At 39.5% G+C, this 24,071-nt stretch overlaps 1 protein-coding gene and 1 long non-coding RNA gene across 2 annotated transcripts in view; one reads left to right on the top strand and one right to left on the bottom strand.

The window, feature by feature from the left end:
• Nucleotides 1-1,154: 1,154 nt before the first annotated feature.
• LOC128773544 (uncharacterized) overlaps nucleotides 1,155-24,071 on the bottom strand; it is a 129,124-nt gene continuing 106,207 nt past the window's right edge. The window contains exons 2-3 of the long non-coding RNA XR_008417904.1: nucleotides 8,835-8,940; nucleotides 1,155-1,596 (exon numbers count right to left, since the gene is read on the bottom strand). This is a non-coding gene — a long non-coding RNA (uncharacterized LOC128773544). The remainder of the gene's footprint in view (nucleotides 1,597-8,834; nucleotides 8,941-24,071) is intronic.
• Nucleotides 11,839-24,071, top strand: part of TACR1 (tachykinin receptor 1) — a 142,295-nt gene continuing 130,062 nt past the window's right edge. Inside the window, exon 1 of the mRNA XM_019442874.2 lies at nucleotides 11,839-12,989. Coding sequence (XP_019298419.1) covers nucleotides 12,601-12,989 — 389 coding nt within the window. The 5' untranslated portion in view covers nucleotides 11,839-12,600. The remainder of the gene's footprint in view (nucleotides 12,990-24,071) is intronic.

Raw genomic sequence — 24,071 nt, 5'->3', positions numbered from 1 at the left:
TGAGAAAAAAGAAAGAAATTGTGGTTGTTCAAGACTTAAAAAGACACTCGAATGCCATCTCACAAGAGTAACAACTGTGCAGTACTCAAGGAGGATGTAGTCCTCGGTGCACAATTTAGATGTGGCCATAAAGGAAGATGGAAAAGGGAGGAAGCTCCAGGAAGGCAGTAACTAGGAGCCACAGGCCATAGGGAACTCGGGAGTAGGACCAGGGCCTCATCAAGGAATCCTCCTTACCCCCAGGTCAGAGTTTCTCAGACTTGGCAATATTGACCTGTGGGCCAGGTAGGTTTTTGTTGTGGGTTATGCATTTTAGGATATTAACAGCATCCATACCTCTGCCCACTTAAATGCCAGTAGTGTCTCTTCCCCAGTTGTGACAACCAAAAATGTCTCCAAATATTGCCAAATGTTCTTGTTGCAAAATGCTCCTGGTTGGAACCACCATCCTAGGTTGGAGGAACTCCATAAGGTCTGCAAAGCAGGATTTTTTAGACTTGCCATTGAGTAGTGATGACTGCGTGTTTCTTATTTTCTCCTTTCCAAATGAGAATGTTATGATTATGGTTTCTCCTATCCAATTTTAGAATTGCATATAGGGTGTAGGGTGAAAACACAGATATTTGTCTATTTTTAGTTCATATGTCTCCAGACCAATGGAATCCACATTCATACCTGATTTATCCAGAGATCCTCTATCCAGTTTGATGCTCTAACTGGATGGGATATTGAATTAACTCCCTTCGGGAGTGTATTCTGTGTGTGAGAGGAAGAATGAAATGAATATATGGTGACCAGAAGGATCAACTGTGCCAGAGACAATACTATGCATTCAAAAATTCTATTTTACATTTCTTCTTTTTAGGTACATGGTCACTACCTTGCAGCTTGGTGCTCTAACTGGATGGGATAATGAATTAACTTCCTTGGGCAGTGTATTCTGTGTGTGGAAGGAAAAATGAAATGAATATATGATGACCAGAAGGATCAATTGTGGCAGAGACAATGTCATGCAGTCAAAAATTCTATTTTACATTTCTTCTTTCTGGGCACATGGTAACTACCTTGCAGCTTGGTACAACCGTGTGACTAGTTTTGACCTAGGAAATACTTCTTGCAAAAGCAAGAAATAAAATTTTATTTTATTTGGGACATAGAGACTGTTTGTTAGTATAGCATGACCTAGCTAGCTCAGATGTCACTCCCCTTGTGACGCTGCTCTGACTCCCCAGCCCTGGGGCAGGTCCCCTTTTTATATGCTCCATGCTTTTTCAAACATGGTGCTTATCATGCTATATTGTCTTTGCTATTTATTTGCCCCTTTGTTGAGGACAGGGATCATACTTACTTTATTTACCATATGTATCATAGAGTCTGGCACTCAGATATTTGTGGAGCAAACCAAAGATGATTATTAATCACAGATGAGGTTGAAATTCATTGAACAGATTATAGAGCCAGCTGTTATATATTTTCATAGTCCATGGAATTGGTAGGAGAGAAAAAGCCTTAGTTGGAGCAAACACTAATACCTTTAAAGGCGGTGGAAGATGGGATATTTCATTATGTTCTCCATTAATCACAGTAGTCTTCATACTAGAACATGGAGACAAGCAGGAAATAAAATAACTCCCAAATCACTTTCATCCCAAGTACTGTTCTAGAAAATTCCATGAACAGACTTCAGACAGATTTAACTTTGATGAGCTTTCAGTTTCTGAGATGTGAAGGAGAGATGGAAATAAAGTGCTTAGAGCGGTAGCAAGACAATTTTCTCCACAAGAATGTGGTATGGGGTGTGTTCAAGTCAACCTGCACACCATAAAACTAAATGACTCAAGCATTCAAGGGAAGATCTATTGACAATTAATGATCCGAGGAATCATATTAAGAACTGATGTTTAACTGGATCATTACCAAAACCCACAGACCATGGGCCTTCCCATTGTGGTTGTGAGAAAGAAGAAACAGTTGGATGTATGTAGAATACCATGCTTTTAATTATATGATTAATATTGATGATTACAGAGCACCCTGTGGTACAAGATGTACTGGGTTATTTGATAAGAAGCAAGCAGTTCACTGTGTTACTATTTCAGAGTAGATACACCAGATGCACATGGGTCTTGAAGACAAGGAAAAAAATAGCCTGCATTTTCCTGGAAAGCTTTTATCCATTTAAGAAGGTGTCTGAAGAATTCCAGAGCCCCTCTCAATTTTAATGCTTAATGAAGAAGGTGGTGGATGAAAAAACTACTTGATGGCACACAGAAAGACATTAGACAGGCAAAAGTCTTAAATCACCTGGTTGAAATTTCTTTGAAATTATCCTTGACCAATGCCAGTTTTATCTAGACTTTATGAAATATATTAAGTATAATAGTAGTCCAGGTAAGAGTGGGAACTGTCCCAGAAAAGATTTCTGCTATTACCTTCTGTCCATGTCATAACTACTATTGATAGTTAAGGCCCCTGTAAAGTTCTAAACTAAAGGGCTCTGTGGAAGTTTAACTCAAAGGATATTTGTGAGGCAACATTTCAATATTACAAAGTTCTTTTTAAATCTGAGACAGGCATCAGGTCCAAGCAGGATCAATACTTAGGAAATTAAGTCGGAAATGTTTTCCCCTTTTTGGAGGCTAGTAGGAAGAGGAATATGAGAGCTTTTTATGCTTTGCTTAGCTCAGGCTCCAGTGGAGGCATTAGCTGATCCTCACAAGCCTTCCTTTTTAATTTTTTTTTAAACTACTGCCAGTAACACTGTATTAGGAAGATGAAAGGAATAAAATGCCCATGGTTCCGCAGGCACGCGTCTGTCAGCATGATTTGACACCATGTCTATAGGATAGAATTTTGGCTCTGAAGTGGGGGATCAATTCTCTTCATAGATATTCACTGACAAAATACCCCTTACCTATGTGCTTACTAGTGCCAGCTTGTCACCTCAGACAAGCAGATAGAAGCCAAAAGTCATCAGGGTGGGAACAGATAAGGACCCTAAAACTTTGAGCTTCTCTGGGCTCCTCTCCCATGAGACAGGGGCACTGGCAAAAAATCAGAGCAGCTACTTAGCTGCTGTGCACAATTAAGGCTAATAACAATGGTGGCAGGACAGAGTATATAGGTACTTTCTGTATATGCTGATCATTTTTTTAAATAAAAGACCGAAAATGTCTCTAAAATATAAAGTCAATTAACTTTAAAAAGTTGAAACACTGCCATACTTGTTAAATAGGCACTGCCCATTGCCCAGTAGCTGCCTCCCTCTCCTACCAATCACCTTGACCCCTCTCCCTCAAAGCTTTTGCCTTTTCTTAAGCAGTGGTTAAGAGGCTGATGAGCTGAGCAGAGGTGTTAGTAGTTTCATGGTGTTGACAAGACAAAAAATGGGGGGTTGGGCAAAATGGGTGAAGGGGAGTGGGAGATACAGGCTTCAATTATGAAATTTTTTTATTTTTATGTTTAAGTCACATAAAGAATATAATCAATGATATTGATATAGAGATATATGGGTACAGATGGTAGCTATACTTGTGGTAAACACAGCATAATGTATAAAATTGTCGAATCACTGTGTTGTACACCTGAAACTAATATAACATTGCATGTCAATTATACTAAAAAAGTTTTAAAAATAAAGGAATACCCACACAAATGGACTTCAGTGCACAAAGAAGGAAGGACCCTTGTAAATGTCCAAGGATTCAGCGTGGACTCCCAAAAACCATTACTCAAGGAGTGATGATGAACGGAGAATAGACCAGACCTCACAAAGACCAAACTGTCACTTTCAATCAGCTCAAGCCCTGATTGGATTAAAGTCATTCTAACCACACGCCAGGAGCAGAAATAACTCCTGTCTGGGGGAATATAACATTATCCAATGCCTAAAATTAGCTCTATAATTTTGCAGACACCTTTTATGTCATACAATGAAAATAATTAAGCATGCAAAAAATACAAAAATTGACCAAAAATCAAGAGAAAAATAGACAGCATAAACAAACGCCCAGGATATCAAAATATTATAATTATCAAACATGGACATTAAAAATATAATAATGTGTTTAAGATATTAAATAACAAGATGAAAATTTTCAGTGGAGAACTGGAAACCATGAAAGAAATAAATGAAGATTCTGCAACTAAAATATAAAATATATTCTGTAAATACTAACCAAAATAAAGGCACAGCAATACCAATATCAGACAATGTAGATTCAAAGGAAGGAAATGTTAATGGAGATGAAGAGGTGTATTTCATAATGACAAACGGGTGAAGTTAACAGAAATATATACATATTTATCTTAAATTTGTCTGCACCTAATAATATAGCCATGTCAAAATATATGAAGCAAAACCTGACAGAATTAAAACTGTATTTATTCCTTTCAGTGACTGTATTCATAGAAATTCCAGAGGATTCCAAAATTAAACCTAAGAATTAATGAATGAATTTATCAGAGTTATAAATATAAAATAAAAACACAAAGATCAATTGTATATCTATATACAGCAGCATTTAGAAAGTAAAATTTGAAAAATTTCCACTTATAACAGCATCAGAGTGATCAAACATCTAGCAATATAGCCAATGAAAGATGTGGAAGACCTCCCTACTGGAAATTATGAAACTTAATTGAGAAACATTAAGAAGATCTAATTAATTAAAGATACACTACATTCTTGGCTTGGAATGTTCAATATCATAAAGATGTAAATCCTTTCCAAATTAATCTAGATATCCAAAACAATCCGAATTTAAATTGCAGCAGAGTTGGTTTTTTTTGGTAAAAACTGATAAATTCCAAAATTTGTGTGCAAATGCAAATGGGCTATAAGAATGGCCAGGACAACTTTGAAGAAAAAAAAAAAAACTGAGAACTTATACTGCTGGATTACAAGACAGCTTATTATAGATCTATAGTGGTGCTGGGGCAAGGATATTCAAAAGGCCAATTGAACAAAATAGAGAATCCAAAAATAGACTTTCACATACAGAATTACTTGATTTATGGCAGAGGCACCATTGAAAACAGTGAGAAGGAACATTCTTTTAGGTAAACTGTTCTAGGACAATTCAATATCAATGAAGATGAAAATGAATCTTAACCCTCTACTTCATACCATTCATATTAATCAATTCCAAGTAGCTTTTAGATCTAGATGTAAAAGTTGAAGCAATCAAGTTAATGGAAGATAACATAAGAACATCTTCATGATCTTGGGGTAAGCAAAGATTTCTTAAAGCACGAAAAGCATTGACTAAAAAGAGGGGGAAAGGTGATAAATTGGGATACATTAATTTTAGGAATTTCTGGCCATCATAAAGGCAAACTACAGAATACAAAAAGATTTGCAATACATATAACTGACAAAGGACCTATTTCACATAAGAGTTCTTACAAATCAGTAAGAGAGAGAAACTAATTTTTTTAAAAAATGAACAACCAGAATGGACACTTTCCAAAAATTGTATAAAAAGGTGCTCCACCACATTCTTTCATTCATGAATAAAACACAAACTAAAACCACAGTGGGGTATCCATGATGCATAACCCACTTGTCAGAATGGCAGAGATTAAGAAAACTGCCAATACCATTTATCTGCAAGGATGTGGAGCAGCTGGAAAACTCATGTGTGTTGCTGTGGGAGTGTAGCTGTCACAAGCAACTATGTGTTTGTTAGTATCTACTAAAGCTGAGCATATGCAAACCTGTGACGCAGTAATTGTATTCCCAGGCATATTGCCAACAAAAATGCATGAACATGTGCTTAAAAAATAGTGACGTTGTTCTTACTGCCAGAAACAAAAACTAATCAAGTGTCCATCAACAGTAAATGAATAAACTAGTATTTTCAAACAATGGAATGTCATATGGCAATAAAAACGAATGCCTGTTACAAACAACATTAATGAATCTCACCATTGTAATGTGGATGAAAGAAGCTAGACAGGCAAAATTCCATTAATTTAAAATTCAAAAACATGCAAATTGAATCCACAGTTTTAGAAGCTATGGTAGTGGTTACCTTTGGAGAGGGTATAAAGGGGTCTCTATCATGCTGGTAATAGAATATTTTTCCCTTAGGTTGTGTATCACAGGTATGTTTACTTTCTGTGATTTATTGAGTTCTGCACTTATGATGTGTGTCCTTTTCTGAATAGATACATACTTCAATGAAATTGTATTTAAAAGATAAATAATGGTACACATTTTCATTTCAAGTATTAGATGGTCTTTAACTTTTCTCCTAAAATATTCTCCAGTAATAGAACAGAAATACTTAAACAGTTAGAACAACTTAACAGATCTGAAAATATTCTCCAGTAATAGAAAATAGTGATTTTCTTTAAGAAATGAGAGGTATACAAAGCCCTGTGAAAATTTTGCGTCTGTAAAATCATAGAAGTCTGTAAAAGGTGCCAAGGAGTATGTGTCATTTTTACATTTATTTTAAAGTAAAAAATATACATATACACTGAAGCTAAACTTCCAGTGTGAACGCGACAGAAAACAGCCTTAACAATGCAAAACTCTACCTATGAACTCTTTCTGAAGAACTCACTACAGAATGAGCTTCTTTCAACCTAAAGGTTAATGCAGAAATTTCAGCAAAAGGACTGATAGTGACCACTGAATATATTTCATTATAGACCTAAAACCAAAACAAAAAGTGAAGATACATGTCAAAGAATTATGAGTACATGTTAAATATGTTGTCAAAGTAGAAATAACACAACTTTCCAAAGTGGGAGAAGGCAAAAAATAAAAAGGGAGAAGTATTAACAGATTAATCCATATGACATTGCTGATAATCAGCCATATTTTACCTACAAAGACAACAGGTTAGTATGGCTCAATTGAATAAGAAAGGCTCATAGATCACTACCTGGGTAACAGGTAGAAGACTTACAATGTCATTTAAAGCTGATAAACCACGTTGCTACAAAAGGCCATATTTCATTCTTTCTGTTTTCACTCTTATGTGGATCCTGAGAAACTTAACAGAAGACCATGGGGAGGGGAAGGAAAAAAAAAGTTAGAGAGGGAGAGAGCCAAACCATAAGAGACTCTTAAAAACTGAGAATAAACTGAGGGTTGATAGGGGGTGGCAGGGAGGGGAGGGTGGGTGATGGGCATTGAGGAGGGCACCTGTTGGGATGAGCACTGGGTGTTGTATGGAAACCAATTTGACAATAAATTTCATATAAATTTCATGTAAATTTCAAATAAATAAATAAAGCTGATAAACCATATAATAGAAGCCTATATGAGCCAAAAGAGGCTGAGAACATTATAAAAGGTACTAGTATAAAGGTAGCTACTGGAAAAACACACACAAAAATCTTTCTATACAACACGCTAATATTTTTAAAGCAAACAGACCATAAATATAACATATACATTTGCCTATGATGTAAAAAAAATGCACTCAGGAATATAACATAAAATAATGTAACAGAATTAAGATCAAACATCAGATATGAACAGGTTTAACTCACTTAAAAGAAAATGATTTTTACACTGGCTTATGAGAAGAAACTCAAAATCTATGCTATATGCTACAGTATATATAGATGCACAAATAAAACAGAGTGATTCAAGAAAGCTAAAGCTAAAGGTATTGGCAAATAGAGTGACTATATGTAAAGCACATGGAACAGTTGTTCCTGGCCCATGGTAAACATTGTTTAAGAGCCAGCTACCCTCTACTTTCTCCCTCCGCTTCCTGTTACTATTATTAATGCTTATTGTTGTTTTGTGTTGGGAAGATTTACAGTTTGGTGAATCCTAATCTGTTGCTGCCTCCCTGCCTCACACCACCTTTCTAAATTCAACCGTTGTCAAGCAATTCAATCCAACCTAATACGTGTGTATTGATCAAGCACTGTGTTGTGTGGAAGGCACTTCTAGCAAATGAGTAGTTGAATAACGTGGTTCTTGCTCTCAGGGAACTAACAATCTAATTTCCAAGAGATATAATGCACACCAGTTTGTCTTGTAAAAGGATGGCTGAGGATGGGAGCCAGTGACCAATTGTAGCAACTCATGCACACTGTGGAGGATGAAGGGGATGCATCCACATCAGTTGCATCCACAACTCTGGTCTTCAGAAGACCAGAGTTGATGGGGACCTGAACGCAGCTGCCCTCCCTTTCCCAGCCAACTCCAATGTCCTCTCCAATCAGCCACGTGGTTTCAAGCTTAAGGACAGCTGGACATAAGGGAGCCCTGGGGCTTTGTGGGGGTTGAGCTAAGAGAACAGTTCAACTGGACAGGCTAGGCTTTGCTGGGAGATCAGCATTGGAACATGGAGAAAGAACCGAAAGAGAAGGGCCTGGGTACTCAAATCTGAGAATGGGGGCAGGAATAAATTTTAAAACATTCAGAGGATGGATCTAGGAGACCTAGCATGACAGCAATGAGACTCTCAAAAGGAGAAAAAAGGACTGATGGAGAAGAAGTAATAATTTCAAAAACATGCTAGCTGAAAATTTCCTTGAGATGAAGAAAGGACTCATCTAGTTTCATGCTGTTTAAAGTAAAAGGCCAACATATTTATAAAACTTGCTTGAAGAGAAGACTGACCCAGGGTACTTGGTAAAAACACAAATTGCTGAGTCCCAACCCAGAACTACCAAATGAGAATTTTCAGGGGAACATGATAATGTTTACTAACAAGTAACTAAGAGATTCTTATCATTAAGAAATCCAGAAAGCACTGGACCTATTTTAAGTTCCTCAAACTTTAATGTGCATACAAATAACCTGTCTTACAAAAATGCAGATTCTAGTTTAGTAGTTCTGTGCTGGCCCAAGGACTTACACTTCTGACTGGTTCCTGGGTAGTTCAGGGACAAGGACTACTATTTCTTGCTGTAGTTAGAGATGAGATGCTTCCCAATTCATTTTTTGATGCATAACACTAATATCTGAAAAAAAAAAAAGGAAAAGAATATCTACATCAATCTCAACTAGAAAAACAGATGTAAAAATGTTAAATAAGTCATTAGCAGGTTGAATTCAGCAATATATCAAGAAATAATATAGCCTCAGACTAAGCAGAGTTTGTGCCAGGAATGCTAGGGTGAGTCCATGTTTAGTCAGTGTTGGGAAATCTATTCATTTAATACATTATGTCAACAAATTAGTGAAAAAAAAATTATACAATCATAGCAAGACATCCTGAAAAAGACATTTAAAATAAAAGAAATTACAAGACATTCTTATTTAAACTTCCAGGTAAAATAAAGTAGAAGGAAACTAAACATTAAAGACTATTTAGCAAATTTTACAACAAATACTATCCTAAATGGTTAAAATTCACAGTCATCTAAATTTAAATTCAGAAACTATACAGAAATATCTGCTATCATCAATTTTAATTTAACATTGTTCTAGAAGGTAAAGGAAATTCAGTGAGACAAGAATATGCTAATGATGTAGTTGAAAATGTAAAGAATTCAAATAAAAAGCACTAAAATAAATAGGAAATTTAGTAAAATGACTAGGATACATACATACACACAAATACATACACACAGAAGTCAATGGGTTTTCTTTGATCTGGGATAAAAAAGGAAAAAGTAGTTCATTTAAAAAAGAAACAAAATCTACAGAATATATGGAAAGAAATTTAACCAAAAGATTGGATCTATTTTAAAATTTATTTTCAAATTTTAATATAAAATCTATTTTCAAATTTATAAAATCTTTTTGAAAGGCATAAATAAGACTTGAATAAATGGAAAAGCATACCATGTTCTTGGATTTAAAAAATTAATATAAAAAAATTCAGTTTTGTCAAAATTGGATAAATTCCAGACAATTCCAATTAGAATACTGATGCAGTGTGTTTTGTTTAATTTTTAAATTGAATTTAAAATATTAAAATTTAAATGTGATGTTCCAAATGGATTTTAAAAAGCATGAAATGAGCATCCAGATGAACCTGCCTTACCAGATATCAGAATATTTTATTCCTATATTATTCAGGATAAGCTAGATCATGGTGAGTAACAAACTAATCCCAAACCCTAGTGCCCTAATACAACAAAATTTATTTCCTACTCATGCTACATGTCCAAAATGACTGGGCAGTGGCCTGGGTTATACAGTCACTTGGGAATTCAAGGTAATCAAGACTTGTCTTCTTGTGACTGCATCATTTGTGACTTGGCTGGGAGAGAATACGAAGAGACATTTCTTTCTCCCTCTGACATTCTCTCTCACTCTCTCTCTCTCTCTCTCTCTCTTCTATGCTTCAGCCTAGAAGTGACATACATCATTTCCACTCACAATCTATTGGCTAAATTAGTTTTCTCTTTCGATTTAGGGGTGCCTGGAGGAACAGGCAGTGCAAGGTGCGGTTCATATAAATGCTGAAGTTCTCGCCTTCAGCAAAACCAAAGTGAACTAACAGAAACCTCCACTTCGGCCCCTCACCCTCGCACCGTGAATGGATTCGATTTTAGCCCGGCATAAATCGGTACAATAAATTTCTAAGCCTTAAAAGCGCTTCCTGCCAAATACATGCTTGCTCGAAGGAGAGGCGCGCAACCAGGCAGGACTAGTGCGTAAACGCTGCTCCCTGGAGAGTGCAGGCTTGCGCCATCCCGAGCCTCAACGCGGAGCGATGCTACCCATCCCCACCCGCGTCTCACAGTTCTGAGTGCCCCGCAGGAAAAGGGGGGCAAGGAGCGAGGGGAGGCAAAAGGGTAGATGGCCCCCAGAAAGCCTCGGAAGATTCGATTACCCGCGGAACCGTGTCTCGTAGACATTCTGGCTGGACCGCGCTCCGAACCTCATGCCATCTCGGCTTCTTCAAGATGATGCGCACGCACTGGAGAGCCTTTCCCACCTCTTCCCAGCGCCTGACTCCAGCTCGGCCTTTTGAAATGGCCTTGGACTGACAGATGAAGCCTTGAAGCCCGCCGGGGGCAGGGTGGAGGTGGAGAGAGACGGGAGACAGACCTGCCCTCCAGTCCCTTTGCAAACCTGAGACGGGGTAGGGGAAGGAGACCCCGACGCCACCCGGTCGGGCTGTGGCCGGCAGGCCCGGGAGGCTCGGAGGTAGAGGCTGCTAGGTCTCTGGGCGATGAACGCGAGGCCGCAGTGAGTGCTGGCAGAGAGCCAGAAGAGGCGCGTCTGGAAGACACACTGCTTGTAGGTGGCTCCTAGGCTCACTGAGCTTCGCAGGGAGCCCAGCCCAGTCCCTGTTGCCTGCGCTGGGGCTCATCTGTAGAGCTCAGCTGGAGCTTTTCATGGACCGAGGGGCCAAACCACCAGAGAGCCTGGGAAGGTGTCCCCAAAGCTTAGAGTCTATCACTGCTTCCTCTGGGGAAGCGGTCTACCCAGGAAAAGGAACTAGGTATTTGGGGATATTTCCTAAATACGTTCTCAGAAAAGTTGTTTTTCGGACACCTGCAACTGGGCATCGTTGCCCCTTCCTTCTCAGTAGCCGACAGAGCGAGCCCGTGGTGCACTCGGGCTGGAGAGAGGCCCGGAGAGCAGCTCTGGCACGTCGCTCCCACTCTTGCCGGACTCCCACAGCCACGGGCAGGCGCCTCTGCAGAGCTGTCGCAGCGCTCCGGGCTGCTCTCCCTGGAAGTTGTGTGTCCATCACTACAGCTCTTTCTCAAATCCTTTTCTGTGGTTCCAGCTGCAGACTTCGTTTGGCGCAATTACTCCGAGGCTACCTAGCGCCCCCTCGCGGAGTGCGTGGCCCCCTTCCCCCCTCCCCCGCCCCGGCTTAAAGACTCCCACAGCAGGTAACAGCAAAAGGCGCGGTGGCTGCGTTAGTGGAGTAAGACAGTTGCCAACAGCTGGTTCAGCTGCTGCCCTGAGCACCGGGACTGGCAGCCCAGGTACTGCCCCTTCCCGGTGACGTCTCTGCAGAGGGTTATAAAAACCTTGCGCGCAGCCTACCGAGGTTCTGCTAACTCCGGAGCAGAGCAGGACCCGAGCCAAAGAGGCTCCTGCGAAGCTGCAGACCGCGGCGGCGGCGGCAGCAGCAGCTGCAACACAGCGAAAGCAAAGGAAAAAATCTCCAGCCAGATACGGGGCCCCAGAATACTGGCTATAGACTCAGAACTTTTACAGGTCGCGTGGTGACGAACACACCCTTTTGCCCCCAGTCCTCCTGCAGAACAGGTTTTTTTTTGTTTTTGTTTTTGTTTTTTGTTTTTTTTTTTTTGCATTTCCAGCTGCAAGCAGGGGGAATAGGAGTTGCAAATAGCAGCAGGTACAAAAAGGCGAGGGTCTCCTGCTTCCTGGAAGCGTGACCCCTGGGATTTCTTTCTTTTTCCTAGTCCCACGCAGGAGAGACGCTGTCTCCGGATTTCTGAACTCAAATGCTTCCTGAAGCTTGAAAGTGGAGGAATTCAGAGCCACGAGGAGCAGACAGCGCATCTAGAAGCGTTTTATCTTCTGAGAGCCAACTCTTCTGCTTGCAAGGAAAGAGTTCTGCCCAGAAAGAGCCTGCAGCCCTCCTGTCTTGAATAAGCAGGACCCTGACCCCAGGCGTCAGCCTCAGGGCCTGCTGCAAAGGCAGGGTGTGTGCAGAGAAGAGGGCTTAACCGCCTAGCAGAGGAATGGATAACGTCCTCCAGGTTGACTCAGACCTCTTCCCAAACATCTCCACCAACACCTCGGAGCCCAACCAGTTCGTGCAGCCGGCCTGGCAAATTGTCCTTTGGGCAGCTGCCTATACGGTCATCGTGGTGACCTCCGTCGTGGGCAACGTGGTGGTGATGTGGATCATCCTGGCCCACAAACGAATGAGGACAGTGACGAACTATTTCCTGGTGAACCTGGCTTTTGCAGAGGCATCCATGGCTGCGTTCAACACGGTGGTGAACTTCACCTATGCTGTCCACAACGAATGGTACTACGGCCTGTTCTACTGCAAGTTCCACAACTTCTTCCCCATCGCCGCTGTCTTCGCCAGCATCTATTCCATGACTGCTGTGGCCTTTGATAGGTGAGCTTGCCCTTTTTGGAAAAGGGATAAATTGTCCATACCATAGCATTGCTGTGAGCTTCCGGGTTGCACTGCGCCTGGTTCATGGTGGAGATTGGTCACCTGGACCCTGGGGACTACTGACAGCTAGTTGAATTAGTTGTTGATCTTATCTCACCATTTGCTTTTCTATTTTTTCTTTCCTTTCATCTTCCTTTTCATTCATTGCCAGTCTCCCTTTGTTCACACACCTCCTTTTTCCTTCACTTAATTCTATTTCTTCACCCCTTCTGCACCCATCTTCTTGATAGGTTTCTTTCAACTACTGCTTTGCTTCTTTCCATATATTCTTCCTCTCATTTACCCTGAAAGCCTGAAGGGGATACTCCAGCCTTGGCCAAGGGACTGGCCCTTGGCTGGGGCTTTGTAAATCCCTGCAAGCCTACTATTCTGCTGGACAGCCTCTTGGTGCCTTCCAGTTTTAAGCGTGCCTAGGTAAAATTTCTCATTTTTCACTTTTTCCTGGATATTCAGGAACTTACTGCTCCCACCTCAACTCTCCAATATTCTTTCTATGTGAAGAGCATTTCATTAGAATCATAAGATACTCGGGATTCTAATTCAGCTCCATCTATGCTGCTTGGAGCTGTCATTCAGCAATGAGATGCTGCTAGGCTGTTCCTCAGGAACTCCGCAAATAGGGGCCCAGGGAGCTTACCCAGGAGTTTTTCTAAATTTCTCTTGTCATGTAAGGTCAATGTTTTTCACCTGTCTGTATCTACAGAGAAATGTACTTGGCAAAGGCAGTTGAAAGCTCTTTTTTCCTGCACCCAACTAAGGTTTCAGAAGCTGGCTGATAAGGAAAATGTTGGCATTTTCGAACACTAGGGCTTGCATTCTGGAACGAATGGCTCCTCAGGTGGCAGGATGGAAAATCGATTAGTAGAGCACATCTTCCTCTGTGTGGATATTTTTGTGGGTGTTATAGGTCTTTAGTGTGTATCTATGTGTGCACAAATATTCAATGCTTACCTGGGATGGGGAGGTATGTTTAAAACACCTGCCACTGTGATTTTGAAATGAGTTCTTTTCATGGCCTTACTGAGATCTATGAATTATGAGAAACCCAAAGAAGGACCTAGGAGAAGAATCCCCCCCCTCAAAATTCCCAAACTACTAAATTCTTTTAGCATAAATATTGTTTATGATTGGCAATTGATCTGAGGTCTTTTTCAGCTTCTGTAGTCAATGAACACTTGTAAAATCAGAGAAATGTAAGAAATCATTGCAGTGGTGTCCAAACCAAATGCTGGCTTCTAAATTCCATGTACAACTCCCTTTATGCAACTCTATGTGCTTGGTACATTGTGGTGACACATTGCGGTGAATCAATTTATATTTTAAATGTAGACGGTAAACCAATTACTCAAAGTGGTAGTGAAAGGAGTTCTTTTGTAAATTTATCTTTTATGCTACTTTAGTGTTCAGATACTAAGTTTGTTGAACGTGAAGTATGTCTGTAAGTCTTTCTGCACTGACTTGTTCCTTTAACTGGACAGCAGACCCCTTAAATTTAGAAAACCCATAGCATGACATATGAATGAATATAGGTGCAGTGAAATGTGGTGTGATTTCATTCAGCCTTGATGAACTTTAAATCAGAGGGAAAGTTGGTATTTTAAATGCACTTGGGCCTTGTGTGAGCTCAAGGGATACCTGTCAGTCAGTGTGCTTCTGAGCATTCAGCAGACAGATCTCTTGCTCCAGCTTACCCAGAAATGACATGTTCCACAGCCATGCTCTTTCCCTTTGAACTTAGAAGGCTAAGGACAGAAGCCAGGGTCAAAGTCTTCACATTGGAATGGGTAGGGAGCCAGATTTTAGTTGCCTTGACCCTGGCATCTCAGGCTCCATTATTCTCTCTAGGCAAACCATAGACAGGGACCCTGACCCTGCAGGACAGCTGCTTAGTGAGGTCAGAGGAGCCCTCCTGGTGCCTGAGCTGATGGAAATGACAGAAGCAAGAAATGCCCCCAAGTCCCTAATGTCCAGATACAGCCCAGGGAGATTATCAACATCATGCTCAAGGTTATAATCCAAGGTAGAGTTTGGGATTAGGCTTCAGGGCTCTGTCCCCAAGTCATCCAAGTGCTTGTTCTAATTTTCCTTGCTCAGCCTCATGAGCACAGTGAGTTAATCCCCCCAGACCCTCTGATGAAGGTAGCTCCACTGCATGTATATTCATCCATTCTCTCCCAAGAATATTTTAGAAAGGTAAGGGGCTGTAAGCAGTCATCATATCAATTATCTCTCCTTTCTCCACCAAGGCAGTGCAAACTTTAAGGAAATGTTAAATTATCTTTTGTATGTTCCTTGAATTTTTAACAGATAATCTGAATCAAGTCTTAAAAAACAAAAGCATTATGGTTTTCCTTATTATAAAATTAAACCTGTTCTTGCAAAAACTCAGGAAATATGAAGAACATAGACACAAAATACAAATCAGCCATTACTTCACCATGCCAAAATAACACCTGTTAACATTTTAATTTCTCTTTTATGACTATTACACTACATAATTGAGGTCAGGTTCTGTATAATTTTGCAGCTTACTTTTTTCCATTGATAGTAATGGAAAACATTAGTAACATTTTCCCATATTATTAAAAAGTCTCCAGTAACACAATATTAATGGCTTCATATTATTCCATTATATGCATGTGCTATTATTACTTTAACTGCCCTCCTACTGTTGGGTATTTAGGTGATTTCTGAATATTTTTGCTTTATGGTTAATGCACTAATAAACATTTCTATATGGTAATTTTATTTTCCTTTCTTGATTATTTCCTTAGGATAGATTCCCAGAAGTGGAATTACTGGGTCAAATGAAATGAATTAAGGGAAAAAAAAACCACATTTTTCCTCCTAATTTTAAGGGATTGTAAACTCTAAGCAAAGCAAGGAATACGTCTGTTCTGTCTTGTTTACTTTATCTCCTCAGCACAAGGCAGTACTGTCACCAGTCACTACACATTTGTTAAATAAGTGAATGAATGAACAAAATAATACATCTTCCCAAAAGAACATTTAGAAAAATACATAAAATTGTAAAGAAAATGTAAATATTATCTACCATCCCACTACTGGCAGTAAACCTGTTAAAATTCTGGAATGCTAGCTTATACTGGCTTTTTTCTATCTGTGTTATTTATGCCACAAACAGTTACTCCCATTTTTAAGGCTAAATTTTGGATCATAATAAAAACAGTTTCAATAGTTGCTTTTTTGTTTCATTCCTTACCATCATCTCATGTGTGTTTTCCATGTCATGAAATAGTTTGCAAAATAGAATTTTTGATCTATTAAAAATGGATGCATTATACTGCGTGGCTATAATCATTTATTTTACCATTCCCCTATTTTCATATGTAAATTTTTTCCATTTTTAATAACTACAAGCATCCCAGATATAAATCTTTGAGAGCATTCCTTGTTCTGTCCTCAAAATAAACTCCTTGATATAGAGTTGCTAGTTCAAACTGTCCTGGTAAACTTTGCCAAATTTTCTTCTAGAACTAAAACGTATATACAGAGAAAAAAGAGACTTTCACCTGTAAATTACAGTACTAATTTAATTATTTTCTGTTATCTTTCCATAGAGTGGGGAATGAGACATAGAGAGAGAGAGAACAAGAGTGTTTCTTCTTCTGAAGAAGGAATACTTATTTATTGAAGGCAATGGTTATCTAGAATAAAAGGGTTGCAGAGACAAATATACCTAAATAAGATCAGATCTAACTCTAATTAAACTCCAAAACACATCAGGGATTTTACTTTTTGAAACTATAATTTCTCCCACTTAAAATGAAATTCAAAAAATTTTCCCTATTATGGACTTATTTCACTTAGCATAATACATTCTGGTTTCATCCACATTGTGGCAAATGGCAAGATTTCATTCTTTTTGATCACCAAGTAATATTCCATTGTATATAATATACCACATCTTTTTTATCCATTCATCACCCAATGGACATTTGGGCTCTTTCTGTAATTGGACTATTGTTGATAGTGTTGCCTTAATTTAAATAAAAATTTAAAAAAATAAAAAATTTCCCTACTAGAAAAATTAGAAGGTATGTGTGATTTATAAAATCAGAAGTTGGAGGACACTAAGAAGTGACACCACCATTTTGCAAAGACCCATGATGGTTGTCAGTTCTAGTACTGAAGAGCAGCACTAAGAAGGAAGGAAATAGGCCAATTCCTAAGCCCCACAAGAGGGACTATAGAGGTAAAAGGCAACCTGACTGGGAATTAAACACACAGCAACAGGAAGCTCAGCAAAGCACCGGGCTGGTAACACCACTTCTCTACCTGGAAGGGGCAATTGTAATTTCAGCGAGTTGAAAGGAGAAGGTTGCTCACTCCTCAGACTGGTCCTGGATGTTGTGTTTGAGTGAAAGGAAACATCTAAATTATGATGGTCTCTGAACAATATGAAATATGATCAGGACCAAATATACAGTTGCCCAGATAGGGGCAATGGTTGAAGGCAAAAGAAGGAGTGAGCGCTCTGACAGAGTAAAAGAGGAACCAAAAGCAAAGACATGCATAAACAACAAAAACTTCTGATGGTTCTGTGATGTCTGTCCCATTCTCCCAGCCACACTCAGCTACAAATTTAAATAGCCTGCTTCCCAGGTCTCCACCAGACCTGTAGTCTGTCCTTGAACCCCACCTTGTTGACTAGACTTGGATCCCATTGTATATCTCAGGTCAATTCTTCACTGCCCAGAGGTCAAACAGAGATTTTAGAATCTTTTCACTAATTTAGATGAACCTTACAACCCATGACCAAGCATCTCTGGGATACTGAGAATGGTCATTCACTAGAAGCTTATCCATCACAACTGACCCTGTCTTTTCAAATCCAGAACCTCAAATGTCTGAGTTGACATAGATCAAAGTTGAGCTTGTTAACATCTTGGATGGGTCAATTAGACTGAAGGATCTTTCCTGGAGAAATTCAATGACCACCTACTCTCTCCCTGGAGCTGTCGCACTGCACTTGTCACATCCTGTCCCTACTCATGGGAGCTCCCAGTATGCTAAATGGTCAAGGACCTTGTTTTTAAAAAAACTGGCAGAAACATAGGTTTAATCGAAGGGAAATGAAGAGTAATTCTCAATGTAAATGCATGTAGTAGGACCACAAGACTTTGTTATTATTATTGATGTCAAATTAGCAAATGTTGAATGAGGATCCTGAGGTAGAAACACTCAGTTAAATTTGGACAAAGATCTTCAGTCCATTGATGGATAATGCCACCAGGTAAGGTGATGTTTCCTAACTCAAAGTCTCATGTCCTCCCTCAAGAGCTTTATGCTACATATTGAAGCAAACAGAACTGATATAGAGGTAGCTACAATATAAGGTGCTAGAATATGTTTTATATGATTGTATAGACAAATTGAATATGAGAGAAGAGGAAGAACATTATGTCCAGCAGTGATGATTAAGGAAGACTTCAAAAAGTGGCAATTGACTTGGACCTTGAAGATTAGATCAAATTATTTTTTTTTAATTTTTTTTTAAGTTTATTTATTTTTGGGACAGAGAGACAGAGCATGAACGGGGGAGGGTCAGAGAGAGGAGGAGACACAGAATCTGAAACAGGCTCCAGGCTCAGAGCTGTCAGCACAGAGCCCGACCCGGGGCTCGAACTCACGGACCGCGAGATCATGACCTGAGCTGAAGTCGGCCGCTCAACCGACTGAGCCACCCAGGCGCCCCTAGATCAAATTTTTTAGAGAAGATGATAAAGAAAGGTGACCTTCCAGGTAAAAGAAACTGTTTGACAAAATTATGGAAGCAAAAAGTTGCAAAATGTTTGGGAAGAATGACTGCTTGACTCAAGTGAAGTGAGTTCACAGGTAAATCAGGGAATGAATGCAGAGGTTAGTAAATCAGGAAATGAATGGAGAGGAAAGAGATGAATACAATTTTGGCTGGATTTGATGTGAAAATGTAACAATTGGTTGGAAATGCCCAACAAGGCAACTTGAGATATGGGACTAGAAACTAAGAAGCCAGGGATGAAAATGTGGATTTAGGAGTTTTCCAAACAGATGGCTTATTTGAGTTTGAAAGAAGAAAACATCTCTTTTACCTGTACACATTTCCAGAGAAGAGGCAAAGACATCAACAATTCGTGAGAATGTCCATCAAGTAATGGGGTGGGAGCGGGGGGGAGGATGGCGGAAGAAGCAGAGAGGTAGTGGAGAAATCAGGCTATGTAGAGTGACAAAGGTTAAGAGAGGTGACTTGTGGTTGGTTCTGTTCATCAGTGTCATTAGAATCCTAGGCTGATGAGGACATTGGATTTGGTAATTAAAGAACACTGGTAGCTATGAAAGGTAGTATTAGCAGAATATGATAAGGAGGGATAAAATTAGATGACAATGAGGAGAATGTCCTCTTCCTCATCCATCCATCCATCCATCCATCCATCCATCCATCCAACCGTTACTGAGCACCTACCATATGCCAAATTCTGAGGCAGTAAAACTTGCCTTTGCCCTTGTGCTCTCAGTTTTGGGGGATGATAAAGTCATGAATACCAATTTAACCCAATGTAATTAATACCATGCTGAGGGAGCTTGGAGACAGAGGGAAGAACTGCCATTGGGAATATGGGAAAAACTTACTGGTAAAATAAAGAAAAGGAAGAGAAGGAAGAAGGAGTGGAAGAAGGAGCAGAGGAGGAGAAAAGAAACAACAAAGTGCAGAGAAAACAATGTGGAGTTTGTATTTTTTAAATTAATTTCAGGAACACTCGACTGGGAATTATAATGATTTATAAGTGTTTGTCACTTGGACACTAGAAAAGAGATTTCATGTTAATAAAATTGATAATGATACTTTATGTTTCCATCCTCTCCAATCCATTGTCTCATCTAATCCTCAATAGCAATGGAGATTCTGTTTCTGCCATGAAAGACCATTAGAAACTATTTCTTTTAGCGTCATCCTCCCACTCTTTACTCCCTCATAGCTTGGAGACCCATGCAATTTGCATTCCTGTGCCTTAGACATCTGCCTACATACTCCCACTCAAGGTGGCTTTTGGATGTTATATCATCTAAAGAAAGCTGTCATTGAAGGCTGAAAAGTGACATAAGGGTCCTACTGTGCCAGAAAGGATGTTACAGGCTCTTTTGAAAATTTTCCCCCCAAACAAAAACTCAACCCCACAACTTTCTAGACAGGGCCATTATGAGAATATCAAATTCTGCTTAAATATTTTACTCAATCTGTCTCATTTGTTAAATTCACATTTTGGTTCATTATAAAATTATTCCTTTTGTTGAACTGAAATCTGCCTCTGATTATGGGCTGCTCCTACTAATATAATGCCTCTTCTATGTGGCAGTCATTTAGATATATCCCTCCTAAAGCTTTTCCATCCCTGGTTAACTGCCCTTAGTTTCTTCATCTCTCCATCCTCCTTAGTCTCTACTGGCTATTCCCATTTGTTAATGGACCTCTTAACTGAGAGGTTAACTAATACCCAGAACTGTGCACTGCCTTATTAATGTTACTCTGTCTGGCTTCATTTGCTATAGGGATGGCATCCTACCTGGTTACTTTGTCCTCTTAGACTTAGCACAAGTACCACCTGCACTAAGCCTTCAAGTCTCGATAAAGTATCCTTCTTACCTAATCCCATGTTATTTATACAATTTTCTGTAACTTGTTGGTCTCTCCCACACCTCCTTGCCTGCTAGATTACAAGCATTATGAAAACAGGGACACTTTATACCTGTTCCCAGAAGCTACCCCGTTGCCTGACACAGAACAGATATTCACTACAATGTGTGGATAGTGGTTGATTTGACTGTACCTCTGTTCTGCACACATCAGCCAAAATCTGAAAACCAGACCAAATGCATCAGGCAGACCTCAAACATACCTATGATGTTCTACCTTGAAGGAAAATAAAAATTGGGCCAAATGTATGCCTACAATGAAGTTTTGCTACACTACAGAATGTTTGGTTCAGAACAGGTGTTCTGAACCTATTCTAGAGTAACTATGTGCTCTAATTCACACTTGCCTCCTCCACACTTCACTTGACTGGGCCCTATTGGATTCCTAACCCACACCCCGTCCCCAGTAGATCTTGCACCTCAGGAGAACACTTCTAATCAAAGGAAGTGTTTATCATTTCTATCTTACCTCTAGTCTATCCAGGAATACTGGAAACTCAGGTATTTCATAGACCCCTCTGTGACCCAACTATTGTCAACCCCTTAGCTTTTTCTCCAACACCCCTACTACCAACAGGAAGTGTACTCTCTGCTTTACCTGTCCTTCCTGAGTCAGGAAAAGCAAAAGCCTAACTTCCACTTAACACTCCAAGTCCCATATCCACAGCAGTTGTCTGAACAGCTAGTCTATACTATATTAAAATACCACAGACACAGGAAAATTCCAGCAGAGAGCCTGAGAAAATCACAGACCTGGAGGACAGACTGAGGAACTGGCTTATATTGCCCAAACCTCTTGCTACCTTGAGAAGCTATTATTCCAACTCACTCAAAGGGGACATATGAGGCTCTATGGATGAGGAATCCCCAGGGATGAAGAGACACTTTAATGATGTCCTTAAGAGATAAATCTCAGCTTGAGTACTGATGCAACACGTGAAGCTCTAGGAAATCTATCTAAGCAGCCCTGAGCCTGATTCCTTGCTCCTCTCTTTTATAATTCTTTACTTGATCTACCTTCCAATTCAGCTTTATCATTATATTTAACATTTGGGATACTCTACATAGTGCCTTGCATATCTTTTGTATAAGAATGTCCTTTAATAACGTTATATCTCACCTTTGATAATGCAGTTTAGTGTAGGAAAGAGCACAGGCCATGGTCCCAGCAGTGCTTCTACCATTTACTAGCTATGCAAATGTAGGCAAGACACTCAACCTCGCTGGGCCTCAGTTTCCCCATCGGATAAAAGGGATATAATAAAAGGTACCTTGTAGAGTATCGTTGCAGGGAGAGAGGGGGAAAGGGAAAGTATGGAAATGTATGGGAAGTTGCTGATTCATTGCCTGAAATCCAGTAAGATCTCAGTTAATGGTTATATTATGATCTATAATAAACCCTGACACACCATTAGACCTATTCTACACACCATTCCTATCTCATCTCCTCTTGAATTCCTTCTACATCAGGGATAACAGCAATAGGGTGAAGCACTTATGTCCCTGCCTAAATTATAGTTTAAAATCCTTCCAATTGGGACAGCAAACCTCTTGCCAAACGCTATCCATCATCCTTCCCACCTGTGGAGATACTCACTCTACCAGAAGCCTAGCATGTGGATTTGCATATCACAGTCCAGAAAAACTAAATCATTTTCACTGATACCATCTCCAAAACCACATGTTCACTTCCCACATCCTGTATGTCACAAAGTCACCACCCTCACGTGGAGCATCATTTGAGTGTTTAATGTTTGACATAAAAACATCTGAGAGTCATAGCAAAAATGTGTAAGGGAGGATAATAGCAAAAAAACAAAACAAAACAAAACAACCTCTTACAGCTGCATGTGTTTTAGTTGATATTAAATTTGTTAAAGTTGTGTTTCTTTTGCCTTTGAACACATCTTATAAATCTTGGAAGTTTTGTTATAAATCTAGTTAAAGTGTTAAACATTCATTTTCCCTTGTATTTTGGCTAATATTCAATTAGCTCTTAAACATGAGATGGAGTACTTCCTCCTAAATATTTTAACTTTTTCAAACTTAGTGAAATAATCTTACATATTTCCAATTAGTCACAAATTTTGCAAACTTTAAAATCAAATAATCTTAATAATGTAAACTGTACTTATAAAGTTGATTATTAAATTCTCTTAAATATTTCAAATGTAATACACAAATTTAATACATCTGGTTTTCTTAAAACTTCAAATCCCTAACAGGATGACTTATAAGTAGGAGAAACAAAATCTTTCTCAGGACTCGCATAGTTCTGGTAAATCTAATAAATCAAAACTTCTAATTTAGCATAGTAAGTTCTCTTAAAGCATTTCAACTTTCTAAGAATTGAACTTACAAGTTCAGTAAATGAGGTTCTTACGAGCCTCTACATATTGACTACAAAACTAATTAGTTAAATCCTCCTAAGTGTTTCAATTAAAATTACAAATGTGGTGAGTCAAATTCTCTAATATATCAGATTCTCATTTCCAACATATTAAAAACAAATCACACACAAGTAACATATACTGATCATAAAGTTCACTACTATACACACACTTCTTATATAGAAATGCCATTTCTTCATCGCCAATTTGATTTTACAAAACGCCTTTCCCACGTTACACAGTTACACAAGCAGCAGTGGCAGAATCATCTTCTCCATAAGGGGCCTCGGAGACTGTGTTGGAGATCGGAATCCAGGTGTGTCTTCCAGGAGCCCAAAGCCCTGAGCCCTTCTCACGGTGGAACTCTGCCTTCTCAGTGCCCACAGAACCCACCCACACCTTACCACTGCAATCGAATAGTTCAATGTGCCCTGCATCTCCTTGGCTTCCTTCAAGTGTTACCCTTCTCCGATTTTCATCTTAACATCTTATCATCTGTGACCAACAGGCACATGAAAAGATGCTTAACGTCGCTCCTCATCAGGGAAATACAAATCAAAACCACACTCAGATATCACCTCACGCCAGTCAGAGTGGCCAAAATGAACAAATCAGGAGACGATAGATGCTGGAGAGGATGTGGAGAAACGGGAACCCTCTTGCACTGTTGGTGGGAATGCAAACTGGTGCAGCCACTCTGGAAAACAGTGTGGAGGTTCCTCAAAAAATTAAAAATAGACCTACCCTATGACCCAGCAGTAGCACTGCTAGGAATTTACCCAAGGGATACAGGAGTACTGATGCATAGGGGCACTTGTACCCCAATGTTTATAGCAGCACTCTCAACAATAGCCAAATTATGGAAAGAGCCTAAACGTCCATCAACTGATGAATGGATAAAGAAATTGTGGTTTATATACACAGTGGAGTACTACAG

This window comes from Panthera pardus, unplaced genomic scaffold (assembly GCF_024362965.1).
Source record: "Panthera pardus isolate Hobbes unplaced genomic scaffold, ASM2436296v1 HiC_scaffold_25, whole genome shotgun sequence".
Taxonomy (NCBI): domain Eukaryota; kingdom Metazoa; phylum Chordata; class Mammalia; order Carnivora; family Felidae; genus Panthera; species Panthera pardus.
This window is presented reverse-complemented; position numbering and strand designations above follow the sequence as displayed.